The sequence below is a fragment of the Peromyscus eremicus genome, chromosome 8b, assembly GCF_949786415.1.
Source record: "Peromyscus eremicus chromosome 8b, PerEre_H2_v1, whole genome shotgun sequence".
Taxonomy (NCBI): domain Eukaryota; kingdom Metazoa; phylum Chordata; class Mammalia; order Rodentia; family Cricetidae; genus Peromyscus; species Peromyscus eremicus.
The window spans coordinates 43890475-43917731 of NC_081424.1; the positions used below are offsets into that span (position 1 = coordinate 43890475).

The window sequence follows — 27257 nt, forward strand, 5'->3', positions numbered from 1 at the left end:
TGACACTATTCTGACCCACTCCAACTCCACCTTTCTGCTTCTTTTGGTGTGAAAACTTGAACCCAGAGCCAACTGCATGGTAGGCACACTTACTATCATTAAACAACCTCCAAGGCCTGACCCCTCACTTAAGAACATATTGTTTTCATTTACAAAGTGTCTTTTGAGAAATTTTCTCTGTAAATGTTGGATTAAAAGGTTCTTTATTCTCAATTTATTGTTGATCAGAACATAGAAATGATACATTTAACTACAATTATTTCCACAGAGAAAAATCTATTGTTTAAGAGTAGGCTTATCTTTCAAATGTTCCAAAGTAACTCAAATTCTGATACTGTTTATGCTGATTTACAAAGCAGGAATAAGTCAGTAGTAGGACAGAAATATGAATTCTTGGAGAACAAAAATGGTGCTGTCATGTCTGTAGGCATTTTTACACAAACATGCACAAGTGACTGTGCTTAATTCCTCCAAAGCATCTTAAAAGACCCAAACAAACAAATAAACAAAAAACCAAAACAACAACAAAACACACATGTAAATTCTGCTAGGAGAAGCTAACCATCCTTTAACAACAAAGAAGAAACCCACATGAAAATTCTGCTAGGAGAAGGTATCTCCATCCTTTAAAGCTGGGATTGACCTGAGACTTGACTACTGTTAAAAGCTATACCACTATGCCTCTGTACTACCTTTCCCACTAAACTTGTGTTATATTATTTATACTTTGTTCAATTACCAAATACACGAATGTGGCAAAATTAAGTTACTTAGAAACAATGTCTTATCTGGAAATACATTCCCAACTATGAATCTTTAATGGAAAAGATAAGGTTGTTCTAGGGTTAAGTTTTCAATTAGGAAAAAGATGGTTTAAGCATCCATAGCCTTAAGCTTGTCAACTAAGCCCTGGCCCTATCTCTGAGATGAGAACTAAATACTTCTCTTTCAATTATGAGAAAGCACATGTGTATGTGCACGTGCATGAGAAAACAGAAAGGCTGACTAGATGTAGAAGCCTTATAAACTGTGGGGTGTTTTATGACCACATGTGATACTTAATATAATTTTACCTGTTTTCCCAGCTGTCGAGCACAGATTGGACAAGGCTCTGGATTAATACCTCCTGATGTTTTGTCTTGAGACTATGGGAAAAAGGAAGAATCCCAAAACATGTTAGCCATGTCGTTATATTTAGAACTTGATGCATGCTTTGAAATTCATTTGTACAAGTATGTGTTGGTAATTTCAATCTGAATTATCTAATTAGTGAGATGAGCTAATATTTTATGTATTGCTTAATACTATTATTTCTATAATTTATTCAGGACACAATTAAAGAAAGGAAACCATTTTTTTTTTTAACCATACCTTAAAGTATTATGGTACTATATTTGTGATTACAATTGAAAGCAAAATTAAAATCAAAATACAAACAGCTAAATCTTTGTAATTTTATTCTCAGACTACATTTTATCATAAAGAAATATGAATTATTAACTGCTATGGTGACATACAACTTTAATCCTAGCACTTGGGAAACAGAAGCAATTGAATCAGGTGTTCAAGGTATCGTGATGGAGCTCTGGTTACATAAGACCATCTATTTCTCATCTTAAATAAAAGGCTCCTTAAATGTCACAGAAGTGTACACTCATAATGCACATGTAGAAGTGTGCACTATAATGCATGTAGAATGCAGTTATAATGCATATGTAGAAGTGTGTGTGCTATAATGTATATGTAGAAGCGTGTACTTATAATGCACATGTAGAAGTGTACACTATGATGCACATGTAGAAGTGTGTACTATAATGTATATGTAGAAGTGTGCACCTATAATGCATATGTAGAAGTGTATACTATAATGTATATATAATACAAAGACAGGTGTGGGAAGAGGCTGTGATTTAGCACAGTTCTGTATTAATATTGTTGCTTCTAAGCATCTCTGCTTGGTCTCACTAAGCAAATAACTGGAGAGCAGTAAATACTTGACTTGAGACCTCTGTGCCTAAAAATCCTATCAAACTGTAAAAGATTTTAAACACCTCCTTAAAATTCTCATAAAATTTTCAAGTTTCAGAAAGCCAGATGGACAAGCTTTAAAGCTAAGACAATATAATGGTAAAGTGAATAGAAGATCACTAAAAATTTTCTTTCTGGTTTCACTAACCAAATATTCAAACATTAAAAGCAAAACAAAACAAAAACCTTTAACATCTAAGTGGTAATAGAAAAATAAAATAAAACTCTGAACTGTACTTAAACTCAGTAACTGTAAAGACCCAAAAATTAGTTTATACAGGCATTTAAAAGAGTTGAGTAAATTATTTAATCTTAATATTGATCTGTTTCTGATCACATAAAACAGATCACCTACAACATGGTGGCTTAAAGTAATTCACCATATATTTCTCACAATTCTACAGGTCACCTGGGTATTTTCTGGGATGGGCTGGACTGATAGGGACAGGATGCTCCTGGAGACACAACAGTTCATGACTAGCTAGGCAGAAGATGGGGCAGAGGGTCTGTAGAGTCATTGTAGACAGAACTACTTTTGACTCAGAATAACACAAGCAAAATGTCTGTACTATTCATAACAGGACTGATACTTTTTTTTTTTTTTTTTTTTTTTTTGAGACAGGGTTTCTCTGTGTAGCTTTGCGCCTTTCCTGGATCTCACTTGGTAGACCAGGTTGGCCTCGAACTCACAAAGATCCACCTGGCTCTGCCTCCCGAGTGCTGGGATTAAAGGCGTGCGCCACCACCGCCCGGCGACTGATACTTTTTTAAAAAAAATTTTTAATTTTTTTTTTTTAGAAATATTTATTTATTCATTATGTATACAGTGATCTGCCTGCATGTATGTCTGCAGGCCAGAAGGCATCAGATCTCATTATAGATGGTTGTGAGCCACCATGTGGGTGCTGGGAATTTAACTCAGGACCTCTGGAAGAACAGCCAGTGCTCTTAACCTCTGAGCCATCTCTCCAGCCCCACAGGACTGATACTTTAAGTGGAAACTATCACTAAAGTGGTTCTTGAAATATAATATGGGGAAAGGACATTAAGAAAAACAATACCTTCTCCAAATTTGTCAAGTAAAGAAGCTGTCCAAGTTTTTTCTGAAGCTGTGATGTAGCAACAGCTTTATCATTGACAAGTTTTATACGGTTCTGCTCAACCTAGAAGCAAACAAACAAAAAGCTCATTCTCTCTCTCAACTATATTAAACATGTATAATTCTGAATGTAAAGTCACATCTTCTCTTATAAAAATCCATTTATACATTAAAATTCAATTTTACAAGATTACTACTGAAAACACTGAAAGGACTTCTTTGTTTTACAGACGAAAGAATTCCATAAAGTTCTTTAAATGGAAGCATCATGACGTATAGGAAAATTGGATAAAAATCAATCTGAATTCTATTTCTGTGCCACTTCTCAATAATTCATGTATGGAATGATAATAATGACATGATACACTGTTTGTTGAAAGTGGTTTTATGACATCCAGGAAGACTATCCCTGACTTTTCTTCTTCCCCTTCTGGAGAACACCAGAAAGAAAAGAGAATTAAATGAGAGGGATTTTCCTTATTGTTTATTTCATTTGTAGTACTGTAAATTTAGCCTGAAACACACATTAGAAGAAAAACATCACTGAGAATTCATACTTAACAGCATAAAACATAATAAATTATCTTAAACTTTTTCAAAATTAGTCTAAATGCTTTACAAAAAGAGATCCATGTAAAGTATTAAACTCTCCTAGAGGATAAAAATAAAATTTTTGTTATGGAACAGGAAAGAGTGGTAGAGTTCTGACTGAATCCTGATACAAATGGGGATTATCAGAGTTCACATTGTAAACACCTTCTATTAGAAAGAGGAAGAATCTACAGAATAAAAACTTCTGGTGTCTTTTGAAAAACATGTTTTCCAATTCTGGTAAAACTGAAGCTGTATAAAATACTTCTCTCCATCTCTAAGCCAGGCAGTGGTGGTATACACCTTTAATCCCAGCACTTGGGAGGCAGAGGCTGGAGGATCTCTGCATTTGAGGCCAGCCTGGTCTCAGAGTGAGTTCCAGGACAGCCAGGGCTACACAAATCAAAAATCAAAAGAAATAAAAAAAAAACTTTTAAAAGTGGCCAAGAATATATTAGATTTGAGGCATAGAAAGTGTTAAAAAACAGATGAATGTGCAAACAAAACGTACCCCAACAGTGGACACACTAAGCATGTATCACATATGAACGAAACTGCTCATTTCTGACCTATAAAAACTGTTTCATATGGCTCATACTTATAGCAGTAACTATTTCTAGAAGACATCACTGCTTTGACTTTATGTCTCCTGTGCATCTTCGATTTTGCTGTGGCCTTTCTTGTGATCTACTCTCAACTACCTCATGTGGTTCAATGATGTGATGGACAGGTGGGTTTGGCTTTGGTTCCTTGGGATGGCGCACTCTTAGTCGCTCTGTAGCCATGGCAAGTTCGTCAACAGCTGACACACGATTTCTCAGAGTCATCCAGTATTCATGAAGTAACTGAAGGGAAAGAGAAAGACAGTGGCACAGAATTCAAATTGTTCAAAATCACCAAGATGTACCTTGAGCAAAAGGCTTTGATGAGGCCTACATTTCTGCACTAAATGTTCAAGGAAATGTAATTCCTTAGGCTAATTCAGGATGAGGACATAAGAGAAAATAACCCTGTAGGATGCTGCTGCTGCAGTTTTTCAGGAACAGAATACCTAAAGATTTTGTGGTGAGATAAAGCTCTACATAAACTGATACTAGATTTATGTGATCACCACTGTTTGTCTTAAAATATTTTTATATTATATTCACATATTCAAAAAAATTTGTACATGTGGTAATGAGATTACTGAAGTAAATGACTGAGTACACACCATTACACCATCAAACTCGAGTTAATCAGACAAATTCCTTAGAAAGTCTTAATAGTATCATTATCTCCTTATATTTCCGCCTTCAAAGCCAAAGAAACAATTTCTATTATTAATTACTATTATTTATCACTATTCATTACTATTTATTAATTATCAGCAATTAGTATTAATCCCACCTTTCATTAGAAAAATACTATACTTATACAACTTCTCCAAAATTTATAAAAATGTTATCAAGCATTATAAATATTTTGATAAGCTTTCTTTACTAACATTTTGAAGTAGATACTAGCTGATGGATCTAGCAGTAGCTCATTCGTTTTTCATTTATAAAGGAAAAATGTACAAAGATGGAGAGAGGCATGATAAGCAGTCATCTAGACACAGAGCACATGGTGACAAGACTATGCTACAGAAAACAATACAAGAATGACAGGTCACTGTAAGAACAATGTTTCCCTCCATGGTATACTGTAATGGCTTGTGTTCATGTGCTTTACATTTATAATAGCAAATATGATGAACTAATGATTTCAACTTTATAAAAGTATCATTCCTCAATTTATCAAATGTATGAACTGACATTTTAGACAATATATCTTCTCTTATTTGACACAAAATTTTTTATTTTGCCTTAAAATATTACAAAAGTAGTAACATGGAAACATAACATATAATTAAAAAATACTTTCTCTCCCCTTACCCATCTCACATGCAAAGATCAAAGATAACAATTTAATATGAAAAATTATTTAATAATCAAAAAATCCCAGAAGCACATCTCATATAGTTATAGAGCAATGGAATCAGTAAAGTATAAAACTAAAGACCAACTTACGCTGTATCCATTGCAATGGTTTCCATATTTCCATCTTGAAAAGTACCTACTCTCTTCCCTAATATTCAAAGTTAATACTGATGTTTGGTTGTTATTCCCCATGCAAAAATGAAATAAAGCCATGTTTGCTTCATAAAACAGCTGTTAAGGGGGCTGGAGAGATGTCTCAGGAGTTAAGAGCACTAGCTGCTCTTCCAGAAGACCTGAGTTCAATTCCCAGCACCCACATGGCAGCTCACAACTGTCTGTAACTCCAGTTCCATAAGATCTGACACCTTCACATCAATGCATATAAAATAAATTAAAAAAAAGAAAGAAAATGTATATAAATTAAAAAAAAAAAACAGCTGTTAAGATCCAGCTAATAATAGAATAAAACACACAATTAAACAAAGGTTTATGAATATTAACTCCAAGTGTCAGTTCAATAATTTTTGTTTACTAATTTAATAAAAAGAATTTGCCAAGTATCATTATCCTTTATTATAATAACTGTACCTTATACTCCTTCTTCCATGCCTCGAAGAGATCCATTGAAACACTTCCTTCATCTACATATTCAACATCGAACCTATGTGATCTTGCAAATGACAATATTGCTTTCATAGACCGTTCTGTCTCACTTATTGCCCACAGGCCCCGGGTAGTAGTAGGTACTCTATCATCCACAAGCCCTTCTTCATCTTCTATCATTTCTTCAAAGATTGCAGTCTGGCCTTTGACTCTGAAAAGATACCAGAACCAAGCAATTCGAACTGCTGCCAGTAACTAGCAGAGGGATGCCATCAGGACAAAAGAGAAGCAAGTTCAGTAGCTCTGTGGCAATTTTCACATCAATAAGGTAATACTTGTAGGTCTCTGAAAAAACAACAGCAATTCTGAAAATTGTCTTGTGCTTTTTTGTTTTGTTTTATATTTTCGAGACCAGGTCTCTTGTAGTTCAGACGAGCCTCACATTCACTACATAGCAGAGGCTGGCCTTGAACTCCTGAATGCCCTTCCTTTAACTTTCAAAGGTTAAGATTACAGGTGTATGTCTTTTGCCTAGTGTTTCATGAGCACAATTCAGGATAACAACAACAAAAACAAAACAAACACACACACAAAAAAAAACACCCAACAACAAAAATAAATAAATCTCTTAACTCATTCTAAATCACATTCTGAGAATGCTGAGCCACAACCATTACCAGTCATTAAAAAAACAGAAGAAAAGACAAAGTGGCACAGAACATAGGCCACAATCCAAACACAGCCATGTCTACATGCCCTAAGTACAGCAATCTCAACACACAGATAAGGTCTCTGATGAAGACAATAACAAGTGCTGCTGTTTTCTTACTGGGTACTTACTATGCACTCAGCACTTTGCTAAATAGTTTATATGTACTTTCTTATTTAGTACTTAAGAAAATGTAGGGTAACTTGTCACCTTCACTTCATGGGGTCAGAGAGGCGATTTGCCCTTGTCAGTGGACAGGGATTTGAGTTCAAATCCATCAGACTATTGAGCCTGGGATCTTACAACCACTCTCAACTGCTCTTCATTACCATAATTACAGACTGTCCCTCATGAACATTTAGGGGTAACTTCTAATGAAAAAATGGGGCACGTTAGAAGCCAAACAGTCATTAAATTGATTTAATACAGGAAAAAATATAACAAAGGTCATAACAGAAAATAGAGTCACATAATCATTCAATCCTTTGAAATGTTTTTTTTTCTCATGGGTAATAATCAGTGAACTTACGTGTTGGAAAACAGCTTTGATTCATACTCTGTGAACAATTCATCAGCTTTACAAAAGACGCAGCTGAAAGAGAAATATTCACAAATTAACAGCAATAAGAAGCAATAAGATAATCTCTAAAAAAAAAAAGCTTAGCATATTGTCTTTTATTTTTCTAACAAATGAGAACTTAAGAAAAAAATAAAAATAACATGGTTGTCAAGCATATAATCCTTGATTTGCTTTATTTTAAAAATACATTTCTACATCTGTCTGAATTAAGAGAAAATGGTTAACTTATGAACAACTATTTCTTGCCTCAGATCAGATCAAACGTGTCTTCCTGGAAAACAGTGTACCCTGCCCGACTTCCCTGCCACCCACCAGTGCAGAGGGAGTCTCGCTGGTCGCAGGTGGCAGACTGTTGCAGACTCAATCACATCACGGGACGGAGGTCTCTCCAGCTTCTTCACAGCCTCTCTCACTAACTTCTGGACCTTAGTGAGCTCTTCCATTTGTGTTGTAAGTAAGAACTGGAGACCTCTGCAGTCACGGAACCTTATTCCCATCACCAGCACAGCACACCAGACAAAGAAAGTAACAAGAAAATGTTTGTCAATTATATTGTTAAACTGTCAAATTAATACACTCACTGAGACTTCCTTTCAGAGTACCCAATGGTACCTACCAGTACTCAAGATTTAATACAATGTATTGCCTATTACAAAAAGATGCCAAAGAGTTTAACAATTCTATTCTTGGGAACTGAAAAAGAGCATACAGTATCTTTCAAGGATCAGGACTAATGCATTCTAACTTTTAAAGGCTGAATCACTATAGACTTTATCTTCTGACAGTCTTTTCCTATTAGGAGAATGTAGACTACAGATTAAAACAAAACTGAGAAGAAAACAAAATTGAGAAGAAAAATGGATGCATATTTATAAAAATGTAATTAAGCCAGGTGTAGTGGTACAAGCTTTTAATCCCAGCACAGGTAAGCAGAGGCAGGTGGATCTTCGAGTTGGAGAGACTAATATAATGAGTTCGGGGCAGGGCTACTTAGAGAGGCTCTGTCTCAAACCTTCAAAAAGAATAAGTATGAAACAACAACAGCAACCAAGAACAGACCTAAAGGCTCTAACAGAAAAGAATGCTTCAAATGGTTACTCTAAGGAAAAAAAGGTCTCTGTTTTAGATTTAATATCTAATATTTTTGTTTGAAATACTCAACAAAGCTGGGCGGTGGTGTTGCACACCTTTAATCCCAGCACTCAGGAGGCAGAGCCAGGCGGATCTCTGTGAGTTCGAGGCCAGCCTGGTCTACAGAGTGAGTTACAGGACAGGCTCCAAAGCTACACAGAGAAACCCTGTCTCGAAAAACCAAAAAGAAATACTCAACAAAATTTGAAAACCTACACGTTCCTAAGTATATGTTGGGACACTGACCTGCACCTCCTGATACCAAATGATCTAGACATTGGTAATTACACAGTGATTCTGTGCTGTGCTATTTTCTTACTTCTCTGACATAGAAAGCTTGTCAGTTTGCTGCTTGTAGTTACTGCTTATTTCATTTCGCACCCGCTGAACAAGTTCCTCATCAACAGAAAACTCCATTGCTCTGTGGATGACATTCAGCCACCAAGGAGAATTAGAATGAATCTGGGAAAAAGGCCAAATATAATCAATTAGTAAATATATTTAGCACTCACTGAGAAAGGTGATGTGAAAAATTGAAAAATATTGATAAGTTCTGTTCTCAAAGGATAATAACATATAAATGTGTGTATACTGTATTTACATTATCTACATCACACAGAAAGACACACAACCTCTGTATATATTGGGCAAATATCTCTTTTGTATTCACAACAGGAGAGTTGCTCTTTGGAATACTCTGGATGAATGAGACTTTATATAAAACTTGTGTATGAAAGCTGCATTAAAATGTATTTTAGCAAAAAGAAAACTCAGTTCTGTCTAACTGTAAAGGGCAACACTCAAGAAAGTAGATCTAATCAATGAATATCGAACTGGATTCCACTGAATAAAAACAAAATTTATAGATACTAAACAATTAATGAATTAGGAAGTGTAACACATGGAACAACTAATAAAAATTCTAAGTAAAAGACAATGTATTTGTGTTGCCTCGTCTTAGATTTTGCTCTGGAGTCATAAAAAAGAAACTTAGAAAGGACAAATGGCATCTAGTCTGTAAGGATAAAACCTGTGCTTCTAAATGTGGGGAGAGACATAGCGAATATCAAAAGGTGATTATAGAAGTCTTTATACTTTCTCCAAAGGACAAACTATTATTTACCCAACATCAAAAGGAATCTACTACAGTTTAAAAGAAATAAAACTGAACCTCAACATAGTTGACTCAACTACCTACCTGTCCACTCCACAACAGACACTACTAATTGTAAATAAACTTATTGTAGTGGTTTTAATGAGAATGCCCCCACAGGCTATTATGTTTGAATTCTTGTTCCCAGTTGGTAGAAGTGTTTGTTAAGGACTAGGAGGTGTGGCTTTGTTGGAGGAGGTACATCACAAGGGGAAGACTCTGAGTTTCAAAGGACTTGCTCCATTTCCAGTATACTCTCTCTCTCTACCTTATGCTTGTGGATCAAGACATGAGCTCTCAGCTGTTTTGGCCTTTGCTTTGCCATCACGGACTGCTTAACCTCTGAAACCATAAGCCCAATTAAACAGTTTTTTTTCCCCATAAGTTGCCTTGGTCATGGTGTTTTGAGAAACTGTAGAAAAGTAATGAAGACATCTGTGTTATGATATAGGCACTCAACAGGTGCTAAGAATTCAAAAGGGAAAAAAAAGTTCAAGATTTCCCCCAAGCAAAATCGATCCCAACTGTTACCTGGGGACAAGCACAAGAAAGCTCACACATCAGGTACCTTCCTCTGGAGCTCACGTATGGACTGCTGCACAGGCTGCAAGGCTTGCTGGGCTTCAGCCACTTCTGTGTTACACTTGCTCATATAGTGCTCTCGAAGCTGCTTGGCCTATGTTGAAACAGAAAGTCAATATAAACTTTTACTTGAGGGTTTGAACATAATTTAGTATCATGTTTTAGTATCAACGTGGTCACTCCATACATATAAAGTTCCTTGACTTAAACATAAAATTCCATAGTGTAAAATATATAGTCATTCTAGAAATTTCTAAGATACACAATGAAAAGAACAAAATTAATATGTCCAAGCCACAAAAATTTTAAAATCCTCAAGATTTGTCCCTTATAGGATAGAAAAAGACATTAATATTTCACAAGTGAGGCAAGAGATACCTAATAGAATTACTTCTCTGATTTAGTTGTTGCAATGCCTTTAAGAACTGCTGTAGTTTAAAAATAACTCTCAAGATGTTAGAAACTGAACCTGTTCCTGTAAAATCTGTATGTAGAAGTCCTGACCCTTAGTGTGACCGCTCTTGGAGATGGGGCCTGTAAGAAGGTAACTAAGGTTAAAGGCCATATGGGTAATGCCTTAGTGGAGTCCTTATGAGAACAGAAACACCAGGGATGTACAAGCATGAAACGAAGGCCACATAAGAAGACAGCAGTATCTAAATCAAAGAGAGGAGCTGAAGGAGAAATTAAACCCATAGCTTTGAGGACATACACCTTGATTCTGGACTTCAAACTCTAGAACTGTAAGAAATATTTACTCTTTAAGCCTCCAGTGTGTTTCATAACTTTCTGTTATGAAAATCCTAGTGGACTAATACTACCAGGAATAAAATTATTCTTACTACTCTCCCACCTTTTTAAAGAATAGTGATCAAAGAATTAATAAACAAATATGATATATGAAGCCAGAGAGATGGCTCAGTGGTTACAGTGCATGCCTCACAAGCAAGAAGACCAGAGCTCAGATCCCCAGAACCCACACACATGCCAGGTGGGCATGGCAGCTTGCCTTTACTTCCAGCCTTGGAAGGGGGACAGGAGGGATCTCCTGGGCAAGATGGCTGGCACTACTAGTTCTACTAGTGATCTCTGTGTTTGACTGACTGACTCTGCCTCAAAGAACCAGACAGAAGAGCAGTCAAGAATGACTCCTAACTTCAATCTTAGGTCTTCATGCACACACATGTACCCACAAATGAGAGCATGCATACACATACATGCACACCACACACATATACAGATGAAAAGAAAAGTGATAAACACATACACACAATGCTATATTCTTTAGCTTTCAAAAAGAAAATTTCCTGTTATTTGTAACAACAAAGATAAACACAAACATTACACTAAATAAAACAACCAATGCATTGAAAGATAAATGCTGCATAACTTCACTTTGATGTGGGATTTAAAAAGTAAAACTCTCACAAATGGAGAGAATGGTGGTTGCTAGGGGCTGAAGATTGAAGGGAATACTGGTCAAAGGACTATACAGCAGTGACTATAGCCACACTATACTATTGAGAGTAGATTTTAAATATTTTCACTATAAAAGTTAAGTATATGAAGTAATGGTGATAGATTATTTATGTTGAATGAGACACTCTGCAATATCTGCATATATCAAGACACCACTTTGTATACTATAAATCTATGCAATTTTGTCAGTAAAAATACTCATTTTTAACAAATATAAAAGGGATAAATGTACTTATAAAATTCCAATTTTCTATCTTGCTGATACCTATAAAAACTCTACTTTGGCCAGGCGATGGTGGCGCACGCCTTTAATCCCAGCACTCGGGAGGCAGAGGCAGGCGGATCTCTGTGAGTTCGAGGCCAGCCTGGGCTACCAAGTGAGTCCCAGGAAAGGCGCAAAGCTACACAGAGAAACCCTGCCTCGAAAAAAAAAAAAAACAAAACAAAAAAAACAAACAAAAAAACAAACAAAAAAAAACCCCAAAAAACAAAAAACTCTACTTTGAAGTTCAATATATTTCAACTATCTCTACTCTTGATTTTAGTCATGTTCTTCCTCTTTGATCTTAAAAAAGGCAAAAGTCCTTGGGAGAATTAGTATAGCAAATTATTCAGAATTTCTAGTAAAATAACTTACAGTATCATTCCTTTCAATAAAAGGAACCTTTTAGAGCTGTAGTTCTCAACCTGTAGGTCATGACCCATGGAGGGGAGCCAAAGGACACTTTCATAGGAGTTGCCTAAGTCCACCAGAAAACAAATATTTACATTATAATTCATAACAGTTGCAAATTTAGTTATGAGGTATCAATGAAAATAATTTTATGGTGGGAGTCACAACATGAAGAACTGTATTAAAGAGTCACAGCACTGGGAAACTTGAGAACCACTGCTCTAGAGCGAAACGCTGCTGAAATTTTGAGTTCATGTGCTCTCTTAAAACATAGAAAGAGAATGTCTGTAACTTTTCTGTTTACTGAACTACACTCTTTATAGTCCTATCATGAAATCAGAATCTTTTCATTGGTTAATCATTAACACAGTATATACAAGCCTTGTAACATATTGGTAAATAGATCACCAGACAATCAAAATAATATGGAATCCAATACTCTGCCACTCCAAGTCACCAGTGCAAAGATTAGAACATCAAAATAACAGGAAAATATGACTGGTTACATTTACTTAAATGTTATACACCATAAGTAACAACTAAATAAAGTATAAAGTTTAAAAAGTAAACTTTTATAAATAGAATGAAAAGAATAACAATTACCTCTTCTTCAAGTCTGCCATCTCTTAAGGTGGGAGGGATCCCTGGATGTTTGGCTGCCAACAGCTCCATTAAGTTATGTGTGGCATGAAGTCTCTATAAACACACAAAAGGTGAAGCGATGATGCAATGCAGTGGACACCACATCATCTACTGTGTGGCACGTGGACCATGAACTCCGAGTTTCTATTGCTGAATACTTTTCCTCTGAAAATGTTGGAGTAACTTTTTTTGTCCCCCAGAGGAAAGTGAATGGCAAAGGTCTTAAATCATAATGACCTGAATCTTCAATTAATAACATACATTTTCCTGCAGTATGGCTATGTACTCAGCAGAGTACAGAGGTATCCTATTTCTTTTTGTTTTTGTTTTTTTGAGACAGAGTTTCTCTATGTAGTTTTGGTGCCTGTCATGGATCTTGCTCTGTAGACCAGGCTGGCCTCGATCTCAGAGATCCGCCTGGCTCTGCCTCCCAAGTGCTGGGATCAAAGATGTGAGCCACTGCTGCCCGGCCATACTATTTCTATTGTACATGCAATAGTATACTCAGGTAATTGAAGGAAATTCAAAGCCACACAGTAATGCAAAAAGGTTGACTGTATTGATTATTTTTCTAGAAAATGAGTCTGAATGAGTCAAACAGTATTATGACAAAAAACAAAGATAATGAAAACAGTTGGTATCTGAACACACTGAGCGTAAAGAATGAAAAGGGGGAAAAAATTGAGGTTGAAGAAATTAGAGGAAGGATTTCGGTATTATGTATAATTTACTTCCCACCTTGATACTGAGTCAGCAACTGGCTAGAGGTTAGAGGCAATGAGCAGAACTAAAGTGAGACCACAGTGGTTAACTGCTAAATTACCACTTTACCTGGGCAGATGCTAGGCTAAAAGATGATTAGGATAGAGTTCTGGTAATACGATTTGGTGCCAGTGAAATGAGATTTTCAGGTTTCACTTTATCTGGGCATAGGTTACCAGCTATAGCATAAGTCTCTGTGGAGCCTACGTTACCTCAAATAACTTAGGTCTTTTCAACATGGCTTCTTAAGCCACACAGTGAGTAGTACTAGCAGATTTAATAGCAAACAGGTGCAAATGAACTAGAGATACGTGTTTTATCTTCTCTGCGTGTGCTGTGGAAAATGACCTATTAGTTTTTGTGCAAGAGTTAGAAGGGAAGACAGGTGTAGCATTTGTCCAAGCACAACAGCATTGGTGTCCTGACTGGACAGAGTAAGGATTCAGGGAGCAACACCGCCCGTCAGCAGACATAAACTAAGGAAAAACAAGAACCAAGCTGATCGCTTATCTTTTAATTTTGAATTCAGAAATTTGGAACTCAAACTGTCTTCTTGCACCTCTTCTATTTTTATTTCCTTTCTTGAAGAAAAACACATCTTTCCCCAAGAGGTACACACGTGTTTAAGGTCCATGTCCTGCCTTGTTATTCTTTGCAGAATATAAGTACATCTTTGGTTGACCTTTGCCTCATCCCTGCCCCCTCTTATACACTTTTCCAAATGTCCACTGTATCACATGAATACATAAGTTCTAAAGTCTTTATTGTGAATGACAAAGTCAACTTACCTAGGTATCAAACCCAAGCTTGCTAAAATTAATAAATGCGTCTTTACTTCTCACTTAGCTAGAATCTTATCTATGATTTGCTGGGAAAGAGCAGTTAGTGTTATAATTCAAATATGCAAATCCTCCTAAAAGATCTCTAAAAGTCGAAAGTATAAGACATGGGTCACGTTTATTTTACTCAGCTTCACTCTCTTAGTTTAGCTCATTTTCTTTTTGATGAAAACTATTTGAATAAACATGTTGATGTGCAAGGGGAAAATTATAAAATTAGCCAACTCTCTGAATTACAAATAATTAAAACTATCTTTCAGTGTAGGCTTGCATAGAGAACAATGGTGATTCTCAAACTTTATCATATACACAAATCATTCCAGGTACATATTAAAAAGAAGGAATCCCAGATTTTATCTCTAATTATTATGACTTAGTTTACTGATACCCTTTATTTTAACATTTTAAAAAGTCATTATTTGAAATAATTTGAATGCATACTTGACACTTTTCAGACTGCACTTACTTGAAGTGAATCCGTTTTGAGTTTTCCTTTGTGCTCCTCAGAGGAGCGTAGTACTTCTCTGTATAGCTCTGCTGCCAAGGCATACTCACCTGAGAAATTAAAATGCATTGAAAGGACACAAGTCACATCACTCTCAGTGTTATCCAGTTATCTTTAATCTAAAAAGCTGTACCAGAAAAAGAACAATCCTAACTCTTATTATGGTTATTATTATTGATTTTCCAGTGTTGTGGATGAACTCGGGGTTTTGTACATGCTGGACAACTGCCCTACTACCAAGCTAGCATCCCAAGCCTGTAACTCATCTTTTTGTAGGTTAAAGAATCTGACCTTGAATTAGGATTATTCCAGCTTTTTTTTTTAAGGTGATTATCATTCCTTTACTCCACAGGGTATTTTATTGTTTCAAATTGTATTGAGATATATTTAAAATAAAATATATTTATAATGCCTTAAAATTATACTGCAAAATGATTAAGTATATAAAATAATAATTCCTCTTATTAGGGGTAAAGGTTGCCAATTAGTGTTCACTATAGTTTAAAATTAAAGACAAACTTGGGACATCAGTAGTGATAAATAAGTATTCATAACATTCTGACCAATCTACCTAATTCTCAGAAAAAAACCAAAGTTTTCTTGATATATATTACTACTCATTCCTAGTATAAAGTATACATAATTTTCAATTAAAAACATGAGCTGAACAGGAACAATAACAATAGACATACCAAATTAGACGGGGGGAGGAAAGACTAGGAGGCTTTATCCCTACACAAAGAACTACAGGCAACTAAGTATAATGTTGAGAGTGGGAGAAAGTCCTCCCCAGGGAAGAACACACCAATTGGTTACCCAGTACCAGATTGTCAGCCCTGAAAACATGTATTACATACAAGTAACATTATACACAGACTATGTTATATTTAAGAATATATTTGTATATAAACATATATATGCATGTAACAACGAGACCATGACTTTGAAAGTAAGCTAGAAGGAATATACATGGGTGGGCTTAAAGGGAGGGGGAAATGGTGTAATTATGTAATAATCTCAAAAATGAGAAAAATAATTAAAACAACACTTCAAAAACCAAGAGCTATCTGTAATGTTAGCACTATGAGGGAAGAGGATGGGGCCTTTGAGGCCAGTCTGCACCACACAGCAAACTCTACTACACCACAGAGCAAGCTGTACTACACCTCACAGCAATTTCTACTACACCTCACAGCAAGCTGTACTACACCACACAGCAAGTTCTACTACACCTCACAACAAGCTGTACCACACCTCACAGCAAGTTCTACTACACCTCACAACAAGCTGTACCACACCTCATAGCAAGTTCTACTACACCTCACAGCAAGTTCTACTATACCTCACAGCAAGCTGTATACCACACAGCAAACTCTACTACACCTCACAGCAAGCTGTACTACACCACACAACAAACCCTACTACACTTCACAGCAAGTTCTACTACACCACACAGCAAACTCTACTACACCTCACAGCAAGCTGTACTACACCTCACAGCAAGTTCTACTACACCTCACAGCAAGTTCTACTACACCACACAGCAAGTTCTACTACACCTCACAGCAAGTTCTACTACACCACACAGCAAGTTCTACTACACCTCACAGCAAGCTCAAGGCCACCTGGACTAGAATAAAACCTGTCTCAAGGACAAAACAAGAGAAAATGTGCAGAAGCCAAAGACAGTCTCAGCAATCCTTCCACTTCTGGTCACACACATCACCATCAGTTTGTGCTTATGCTGTTTTCTCTGTTTATAATTAGCAGCTTCTTCACAGGAAGCACTTCAGAAAGCATCTACTGAAGCACAGCTTGACCAACAATGGACTGGGTTAAGTCTGACCTGCATTTTTCTATAATTTCTCAGTGAAGAATGGCTATATATTTTTATTTTCTGTGGTGCTGGGATCAAAGTCAGGCTCTGTGTATGTCAAGCAAGTGAACAAAGTGCCACTGAGCTCCATGCCGAGCCCAATTCTACATTGGAACAGTGAAAGACCTTCAAGACAGTGCTTCATGACATGAAAGCTACAATGGCCACAGTCTCATTGGAGCCCAGCTCTGCTCACTCCTGCACTGTCCACAGCTGCCTGTGTGCTACAGAAGCAGGGCTGAGTGGATGTCTCACACAGCCTACATGGTCCTCTCTGGCTTATTACAGCAGGGTGAAGACGCCGAAGCAAAGGCGAGAAGAGTCAAGTTTAGTGGCTTAAATAATAGCATCTACTTTTATTTGTTGCCTGAGGAAAATCTCAAAACTAGTAAATTACAAATTAAATTTAATTGAATGCCAGAAAACAATACAAAAGCAGTGTAAAGATGCTGCTGTTTCTTTGCCAAGAAAGCATGTTACTCTTTCCTGAAAATAAAAACTTTAAAGTAGTTTTATTAATAACTTAGGGCTATATTTGTAACCACAATAAATTTTCTATATAGTTATGCACACTCCTTAAATTTGATTTTGTTCTCCCTCCTTTCCCCCTTTTTAAACTCATGTATATGTCCATGTATATGTATGCATGCATATACACACATGCCCATATACATACACATATACATAATATAAAGCATTGTAAACACACTCTTTCATAATACTGAGGACTCAGCTAATTTCTATTCAGTATAAAGGAGATTATTTTCATAAAAACACGATCACCTGATTTAATGAGGAGTAATATTCAATTTTCTTCATGCAGAGAATTCTTTAAGTTTTTTTCTTTTTGAAGTAGGATCTCCCTATATAGCCTCAATTGACTTTGAACTCCCAATTATCCTGCTTCAGCCTTCCTAGTGCTGAGATTGAAATGCCACTCAATTGGTATATGGACACAATTAGTATCTATACTACCATTTATAAGGGAAAATCATCTAATAAGTTCCCATTTATGGAAGTATCGTGACTTAGAACATAATCTAAGCAGCTGATTAAAAATGTTTCATTATAGTACCTGGTTCATGTTTATTAGAAATACGTATCTAAGGAAAACACAAAATATGTATATTCAACAAGTTTTACAAATTTAAGACAAAGCCAAACTTGGAAATACACACTCTCAGCCACTTGATGGCAAAAATATTTCTAAGTTACTGTACTGGACTGAATGATTCCAAGCTCATTTTTTCCAAAGAGTATCTATGTGTAGGAAGCATGTTGTTTAAATTCGTAATACTATGTGTTTAATACCATAGTCACCAAGGATCTGAAAGTATTTATTACATATCACACATTTCCATAATATCAACGAGTATTTCTAGAATTTGAAAGTGTAGATTTCTTTTAAAAGTTCAATCTTTACTGACTGATCTCTATATAATCAGAGTCTAAACAGCATTAGCTACCGTAATTCTGCCTACAGACAAGAAACTACAGTAGGGATGCAGTGAAAACCACCTGCAAAGAGTAGGTGTGCAGCTTGTCTGGTAGCAGCACTGGACTCATATAGGAGCCTATACACATCCACTCTGCCAAAGCAAGGCTGCTTGAGAACGAGCGGATGAGATGTTTTACCCCAATCCTAACATCAGGGCAGGGAAAGGACACAATCAGAGAGGGACACAGAATAAAAGTTAAAAGAGGGAAATCGACTCATCATCTAAACTTGTTATAACAACATAAAATGAAGAGAGCCAGGTGGGATGGTACATGTCTGTAACCCAGAACTAGAAAACACCATGTAAACTAGTCCAGTCTCAAATTTGTGGCAGATATCTTGCTTTTGACTCCAAAGTGCTAGGTAGGGTAACAGGCATGTGCACCATGTCAGGCATTAGCATGATCTTGAGAAAGCAACTAAACCCATAGGAATGTGTTTCCTTAAGCAAAATGGGTAATACCCCAACCACCAAGCAATTATGTGAATAAAATAGTATATAGAAAAGAAACTATTATGTATAATATAAAACGTATTTAGAAAAAGATCATTTCAAACTAGGTGTGATGCTGAATGCATTTAATCTCAGCACTCGGGAGGCAGAGCCAGGTGGATCTCTGTGAGTTCCAGGCCAGCCTGGTCTACAAAGTGAGTTCTAGGACTGATACAAAGTAGCCAGGGCTGCTACACAGAGAAACCCTGTCTCAAAAAAAGGAAAAAAAGAAGAAAAAAAGATCATTTCTAGCTGCAGCCCCAACTTGCTTCAGGAGACTGAGGAAAGAGGAATACAAAGTTTGAGCTAAGCCAAGGCCACACAGCCACCTGCTTGAATTAATTATACAGCAACCTATTTTACGGGTTGGAGGATGACCATTTCTCAGATAGGATGCTATATTTCAATGACCCCAAAGTATTTTAAATATTACATTCATTATTCATACATTTTCAAGGTCAAGCATTAATATTTTTCACTTATAATAGTCAAGTAATCTACAAACTCTAATCACAATTACTCTATTCAATTAAGTTGGCACTGTAAAAAGCTGCTATTAGATGATATATATTTTCCCAATTCTCCCTTTTCTGTCCAAGCTGGTATAAAACAAAGTTCAATATAGTGTTCATCTATTTAGTATTATCTTTATGGACTGTAAGGCCCAGGTATTTTAGAGTTTAGACTGATTCCTGGACTACTACAGTCAGGACATGCTTAGCAAAATGATGCTATGATGCTTAAAAATAGATGAAATATAAATTCATAAATACTACTAGCTAAAAAAGACTAGCAATGTTCCAAAATAAGGATTTTTCTCAAAGCTGTAGGTGCCATATTTGGAAAATTTATCAGACATAACCTAAAATTTTTGCCCTATTATTAATTATTGCCAATAAAATTTACATTGTAAACAAGGTGAAATTACTAAGAATCTGGTTTAATTTCATACTATAACCTGTAACACAAGGAAGATCTGGTTCCCAAGTTTTCAGTGTTTCTCTGCCTCATACAAGAACGACACTTTCTTGGGGAGGCAAGCAAGGGTTACTCTGTACTGTGATCTAACGGACTGTGACACAGATGTTCTGAGTGAACTACTTCTACCCAGCTTATATGGGAAAGGAAGAGACACTTCCTAGTATGACTCTGCAGTGCCAAAGAACAGATAAAGCAACCTAATTCAAGGCTCAGAACACTTATTTTGTACTCTCCAGAAAGTACTTATTTCTCTAAATAAATAATTTTCTTTTGGTGTATGTATGTGTGCAGCTAAATGTGCGTGTGGGATGCACATGCATGTGTGTGCAAATGTGTGTGGAGGCCAAAGACAATATGGAGTGGCTGCTCCTGCTCAGGTACTGTCTACTTTGCTTTTGGAGACAAGGTCTCTTCATGGCTAGGCTGGATGGCCTGTCTGTCTCTCCAGTGCTGGATTACAAGAGTGTGCCAGACTGGTTCTTTTAAACACGTGTTCTAGAGAATCAAACTCAGATCTTCATGCTTGCAAGGCAAGGAGCTTCACCTAGCTACCACTCAAGCCCCCTTTTAAGTGATGTTTTAAGTTGTTACCAGTAAATGAGAACAGCTGTAAAATCTCCTCATGACCGTGCACCAATGCAGAGCATTAGTATACTAGTAACCAACATGGTACTTGATGGTGCAGAAGAGGGTTACCGTGGAGGACTGAAGGAAATGCTATTTATCAGGAGATGGTTCCCTACCTACCTCTAACACTATGAAGCAGATCTCCCCTCATCAGCAGGGGCTATATACCAAGACACCCCCAGTAAATGTTTGATAGTGTACAGTACAGAGCCCTGTTTATACAGTTTTTTCTTAGGCACATATTCCTATGGTAAAGTTTAATGTATAAAAGAGATTAATGTAATAGAACAACTATAAATACATTTTTGAATATTTTGTGCCTCAAATTTCCCTGTAATTATTGATGTGCTGCACCTCACACATCTTGGTATTTTGTTCTCATAAACACTTCCCAGCTTCTTTTTTGAATCTCCTTTATACTTAGTGTTACTTCCCCCTAAAATATCTTAATTATTTCTAGTTATTTTTTATTGATATCTATTTTTTAATTATGTATTTATGAGTCAGGAGGGGATGCACGCCACAGTGCACACTTGGAGGTAGAGAACAACTTATGGGTTCTTTTCTTTCAAAATGTGGGTCCCAGGAATTGAACTCAGGTCATCAAACTTGGCAGTAGGTACCTTTACCCACTGAGGCCCCTCATCAGCCCTTGATAGCAAATTCAATTCCACTGTGGAAGACTTGAATTTTTGTGTTTACTGACTTGCTTTATACCATAGATGTGTACTTGAACAGAGTATACATTCCTCTGTGGCTGGCTACAGTGTTCAGTAAGTGCCCACCAGGTCACTTCGGTCAAGTCTAGTGGCTGTTCTAGTGGCTAAGTGTTGACACAGTGTTATCTGCTTGTTCTATAACTGAGAGGGTACTGACACTTCCTACTACAATTACAGATCTGTCTACTCTCATAACAGGTCTATCAATTTTTGTTGTATTTATTTGGAAACAGTGGTTTTAGTTGTATATGCAAGATCCTAGATTTTATTTTGTATCTTCCTTTCTACATCATCCTGGCATATACCATGATATAAAAAAAAAATGAACTTATAGTACCATTATTTAAAAAAAAATCATTGAACAATATTTCCAGGAATGTGTTAAAATTTAATCATTTTTCTATTTCTAAATGTTCTGATTTTTCACTATAAAAGACTAAAATAAATATGATAAAATCTTTTTTCATATTGTAATTTCTTAAAATTTTCTAATCTCTAAAGCTTCCTGAAGTGTTTGCTTAAGGTCCATGTACACTAACTGTTCTTGACATGTTCTGTGTAAGAGTTCTCTGTGTAATCCAACCTATTTAACTCATATCAATAGTGTGCGAGAACATCACTCTGTAATTAACCTTCCTTAAAAAGAACTGTAAGAATCTTTTTTACAGATATAACAAAGTAATCACCTTCTACCTTTAATGATATGGATGCCTGCTAAGCCGTTGAGGGCACAAACTAGTTGCCGATGGGCCTCTTCACATTCAGTTCCACATTTCTTCTGCAAAGATGTGAGCAGCTCTTCCATTGTCATGGTGCTAAAAGAAGAGACATCTTTCAAAACCAGAATGCAACCTCCAAGTACTATCACAGCAGGAAAGTCACACTGTGCGTGGTGAAGGGTACAGGACTCTTACAGTGTTTTACAGAAAACTGCACAAATCTTCAGCAGTTTTCACCAATTTTTTTTTTTTTACTTCTGAGTATACGTGTGTGTCTGTCTGGGTATGATGTATGTGTGTACGTGTGTACGTGTGTACGTGTGTACGTGTGTGTGTGTGTGTGTGTGTGTGTGCCCACTGAGGCCAGAAGAGGGGCCACCTGAAACTGGAGTTCCAGGCTGTTGTGAGCCGCCTGACATGGGTAATGAGAACCACACTCAGTCCTTTGGAGGATTTGCAAGAACTTTGAACTGCTGAACTATTTCCGGTCCCTTCACCTTCAGTTTTACAGTTTCTGCTTTTACTTGTTACTAATCCAGCAAATATTGTACCTGGTCTGCCTTCTTTAAGTTTTCACATTTCATTCAAAAGACAAAGGAACTAGAAAAATCTCTCCTAAGTACAAACTACAATACAATCCATTTGAAATAGTACAGGGATCACAATGTAAGACTGGGTCTGAATCAATCCCATCACTACAAATTAAACTTATGCTTTACTGTAAATTTAATTTTCAGTTTAAAAAATAAAAAGTAAGAGATGCTACAAGGGTCAAATGTCATTTCCATTAGAAGGATGTCATAAACTGCTATTTAAATAGAAACTGTTTCCATAGCAATCTGTAATTTTTAAAACTTATCAGTTCAGCTAATATTGTATGAATTTATCATCTTTGCTATTTCTAGCTGCCTATAATCCACTCAAAGGTAAACCCCAAATATAATCCTCTTTATAGCTCTTGGACAGCTAAGAGAGTTTATTATAATATCAGGTACTAAGAATAGAACAGTTTTTGAGATGCAGTCCAATCTGCAAAAAGAATTCTGGAAAAACAAAACATATCGAAGGACATAACTAGCACAATTATAAAGAAAACACTTCGTGGTAATCTAGCTGCTCCCTCATGTAGGGAACTAGAAGTATATTAAGAACAAAAAATTTAGCCAGGTGTGGTGGTGCATGCCTTTAATCCAAGTTTTTAGGAGGCAGAGATGGGAAAATTCCTGAGTTCCAGGCCAGTCTGGTCTACAGAGTGAGTTCTAGGCCAGCTAGGGCTGCAGAGAGAAACCTTGTCTTGAAAAGCACACACAAAGGGTTGGGGGTGGGAGTTGGGTATTGAGTAGTGGGACAGACAAAAGTACAGACAAATAAAATCTCTCCAAACCAAAAATGCAACCACAAAAACCTGTTATAATTATTCAAATTTTAAAAGAAATGTTCAAAACCATGAAAAAACCTTTTGTTATGACTCACAAATGAGGCTCAATACAGAGAAAATCATGAAACCAAAAACAAAACAAAACAAAAAATTCTCTGATACCTAGCCAAAGTCCCTGAATAAAACTGGGAGTCAAGGCCGGGCGGTGGTGGCGCACGCCTTTAATCCCAGCACTCGGGAGGCAGAGCCAGGCGGATCTCTGTGAGTTCAAGGCCAGCCTGGTCTACCAAGTGAGTTCCAGGAAAGGCGCAAAGCTACACAGAGAAACCCTGTCTCGAAAAAACAAAAACAAAAACAAAAAACAAAAAACAAAAAAACTGGGAGTCAAAAGTGCTTAAATACTACTGAAATATAAACCCCAGAGGGAAGGAAACTGAGGGTAAAACCTCTTCTGGAGTGGCAAGAACTCCCCACGAACAGCCTGTGGATGGCAGCAGGCCTGTCTGAGCCGCAGCAGAGGATACAGGATGGAGGTGACAGTCCTTCTGTCCAAGCTGCTCAGTTTCAGGGCCCAGTCGGAGATCTTCCTGAGCTTTACCACGGCATCCTGGCAGCACACCTCATGTTGGCGGTGATAGAAATGTCTCTCCACAGGGGAAAAGTGGAGCCAGTGCATTTCCTCAGTCTGAGGTGGAATCTGGATCTGTAATGGGAAGTTGGAAACAGAACAAATTTTAACTTTTCACCCCAGCTTGTTTCCTTGTAATATCCTTAGTAAGCAAAAGGTTGGCACACTGACTTGGTCAATGACATCTTTCTTTGCAGACCTCCACAGTATCTTGGCAATAAAACTGTAGAGATGCTGAGGATTCTTCTTGCAGTATGGGCGATAGAGAAGTCGAATCCACCAGTGTTTGACACAGTAAGGTTCAATCCCAAGAAAGACCACCAGCCCAAAAAGATCTGCAAAGGGAAAGCCACAGGACACCAGGGACAATTGTTTCTGGATTTCTTTATTGCTCTTCTGCATAAGATCACCCACAGACCCACAAAGCACACACAGAACTCGTCAGAAAGTAGAATGCATCTTGTAGCCTCTTGAATCTGAACATTTAATTCCAGATCAATTTACACTGAGAATCTACTGTGCTCCAGGCTCTGCTCTAATTCCTGAGATACTTAAAATGTAACACTACCACACAAAGCTTACACTTAACCCAAAAGCCTAGCAGTGAAAACTTCTTTAGTAGATTTGCTAAGATGCATATATCAAAGCAAGACTTTGAGAAAAATATGAAGAAAAAGTATGATATAATCTCATGCGATGCAGAGAATATACTCTGACCTAACATTCCTAATGATCTACTAATTAAATTTCTAGGGAACTAGCCTAAGACAATAATGAAATTAGACATAAAACTTATTTAGTGAATCACTACTCTTAACCACTGAGCCATTTCTTCAGCTCTGAGTATAACTTTCTTTATGCTTTTATGTATCATTAGTTGAAAAAAAAAATACAGTATCTCGTCTCTTCAAAAGGAGTAAGAATTATTTTTAAAATTCCATAATTCTAAGCCAGATGAAGTTCCCAACATGGAGAGGGAAGTTCCACCCTAATATTGGCAACTGTTAGGTGCTGGGAAAAGGAGAGAGTTTTCTTTAAGAGTATAGCTACTTGTAAGTCAGCCACTCTCTAGTGGAAGACCACACATCCCAAAATATTTGGGCAGCACAAACTGGTCTGGTGAGTGAACTGGGGAAGAATTCGGGGAGGCGGGTATTCGAATATGATCAAGACACATGGTTATAAGACTAAAAGGAACTAATAAAAATGTAAAAACCACAACTATCTAGAACATCCTTTGAAGATGACTGACATTTTAGGTTGAAATTACTTATTTTTTGGACAGGGCCTTGCTATGTAGCTGAATTAAGTGACTCTGATAGCACATGGGCATTAGTAACATATGCTTATCTGTAGGAATCACCGATTTATAGTTCAGATCACATCAGTCCAACTGTTTATGCTCTACTTCACTGAGGTTTTAAAAACCTCAAATTTATATCTGCCTAAGACAAATTAACAATCTTCTTACCCAAAGATGTTTTTCCTCTAGTATTATTTACAGAGAAATGTATGAGTTAGCAACGTATCAACCCAACACATCTTGTTAACTTTCCTCATCCACTTTTCTGTTTTTCTAAGATAACCCTAGTCCAGATCCATAATGCTCACATCGCTTGCCTCCATCAATCCTTGGAGCCAATCAGCTGATATCCTAGTATATACTCTGTTCTCTGCTAAATCACTTCCCATGTTACAATGAGTCATCTTTTGAAATATAAATTAATCTACAAGATGAGCATAAATCATTTTGTCTAAATTCTTCTGAGAGCTCCCAAGTTTTCCTAAGAGAATAACAAAAATACTGTACTGTGGTCTAAAAGGTCCCTTTTGGCTTTCTCTATACCTGTCTATTCAGTCCCGGCATGCACATGGTTTCTCTGTACTTCTGTCATACTGACACTCTTTTGAGGGCTCCTGCCGCCACATCACCTTCAACTGCCTGGTTCCTCTATTACAGAGACTCCTTTCCTCTCCTAGTCACTTCACAGCACTGCAAATCTCAACTTGGCCATCATTCTCCTCAGCATCCCTTCCTATGAAGTTTGATTTTCTGTCTCATGCTTTCCTTTCTTCTCAGGTTCTAAATCTTCTTCTTTGGAATTCAGGTTGACTTGAGACCTGTAGCTATACTGTGGAAGGGGTACAATATTTGGCCAATGTAAAGCAATGGGAATGCTCACTATGTATTTGTCCTCATGTATCTGAAGATATCACCCAAATTCCACTTACAAAGACAAATGCTTTAAATTATTAGGAGCAAACTTTAAGTACACATATACTTAAATAAATAAATATTTTGACAAAAATTAAGCATTGCTGTATTTGCCCCCCAAACAAGTAAGCTCTTTAAGTCTGGTGACTGTGGAAAGTCTGTATTACCCTCCAATCCTCTCTGCACTGGAGTGCCACTGATGCACCACCGATTAATCCCGCTCAAACGCTGGGCCATTTCTGCAGCCTAAAAAAAGAAAAGTATTGAATAAAACACAGAAATCAGTCATACATTTCCTCATGAAAACAGCCACTAACAGCTGCATTTCCATTAAAATACATCTGCTTTTATTTAATAGTTATCACACTCACTGCTGAATGTCATACTTAATAAGCCAGTACCCAACACAGTGGTTCTCATTAGTAGGAGCTCACTGCGAGCCACCGAGATGTAGGGATAGTTCAAGAATGCACAGAAGGAAAAGGTATCCTGAATGAATACACCCCCTTCACCACTCCTTCCTATAGAGGTAAGCTTCTGTATGATGAGATATGATTCATCAATTCAGTTCAGGTTATAGACAGGTCACTGGAGACAGAATAAAGATAAATAATATGGCACTGGGGAGATAGCTCAGTCAGTAAAGTACTTGCTACAATCTAGGACCTTAGGTTGGATCCCCAGCACTGAAGAAGGAAGCAATGTGCATAGCGGTTGAATCCGAGCATCAGGAAAAAGGGCAGGAGGATCCCTGGGGCTGGCAGGCCAGCCAGTCTAGCTAAATCAGCA

General features: G+C 36.9%; 1 protein-coding gene across 1 annotated transcript in view; it reads right to left on the minus strand.

Annotated features, from left to right (window-relative positions):
- Positions 1–27257, minus strand: part of Shprh (SNF2 histone linker PHD RING helicase) — a 71648-nt gene that overhangs the window by 22668 nt on the left and 21723 nt on the right. The window contains exons 11-24 of the mRNA XM_059272746.1: positions 26636–26714; positions 24425–24588; positions 24072–24328; positions 22222–22343; positions 15296–15384; positions 13190–13282; positions 10421–10528; positions 9019–9161; positions 7881–8054; positions 7518–7580; positions 6265–6490; positions 4420–4563; positions 3090–3191; positions 1074–1145 (exon numbers count right to left, since the gene is read on the minus strand). Of these exons, the coding sequence (XP_059128729.1) occupies positions 1074–1145; positions 3090–3191; positions 4420–4563; positions 6265–6490; positions 7518–7580; positions 7881–8054; positions 9019–9161; positions 10421–10528; positions 13190–13282; positions 15296–15384; positions 22222–22343; positions 24072–24328; positions 24425–24588; positions 26636–26714 (1836 nt within the window). The remainder of the gene's footprint in view (positions 1–1073; positions 1146–3089; positions 3192–4419; positions 4564–6264; positions 6491–7517; positions 7581–7880; positions 8055–9018; positions 9162–10420; positions 10529–13189; positions 13283–15295; positions 15385–22221; positions 22344–24071; positions 24329–24424; positions 24589–26635; positions 26715–27257) is intronic.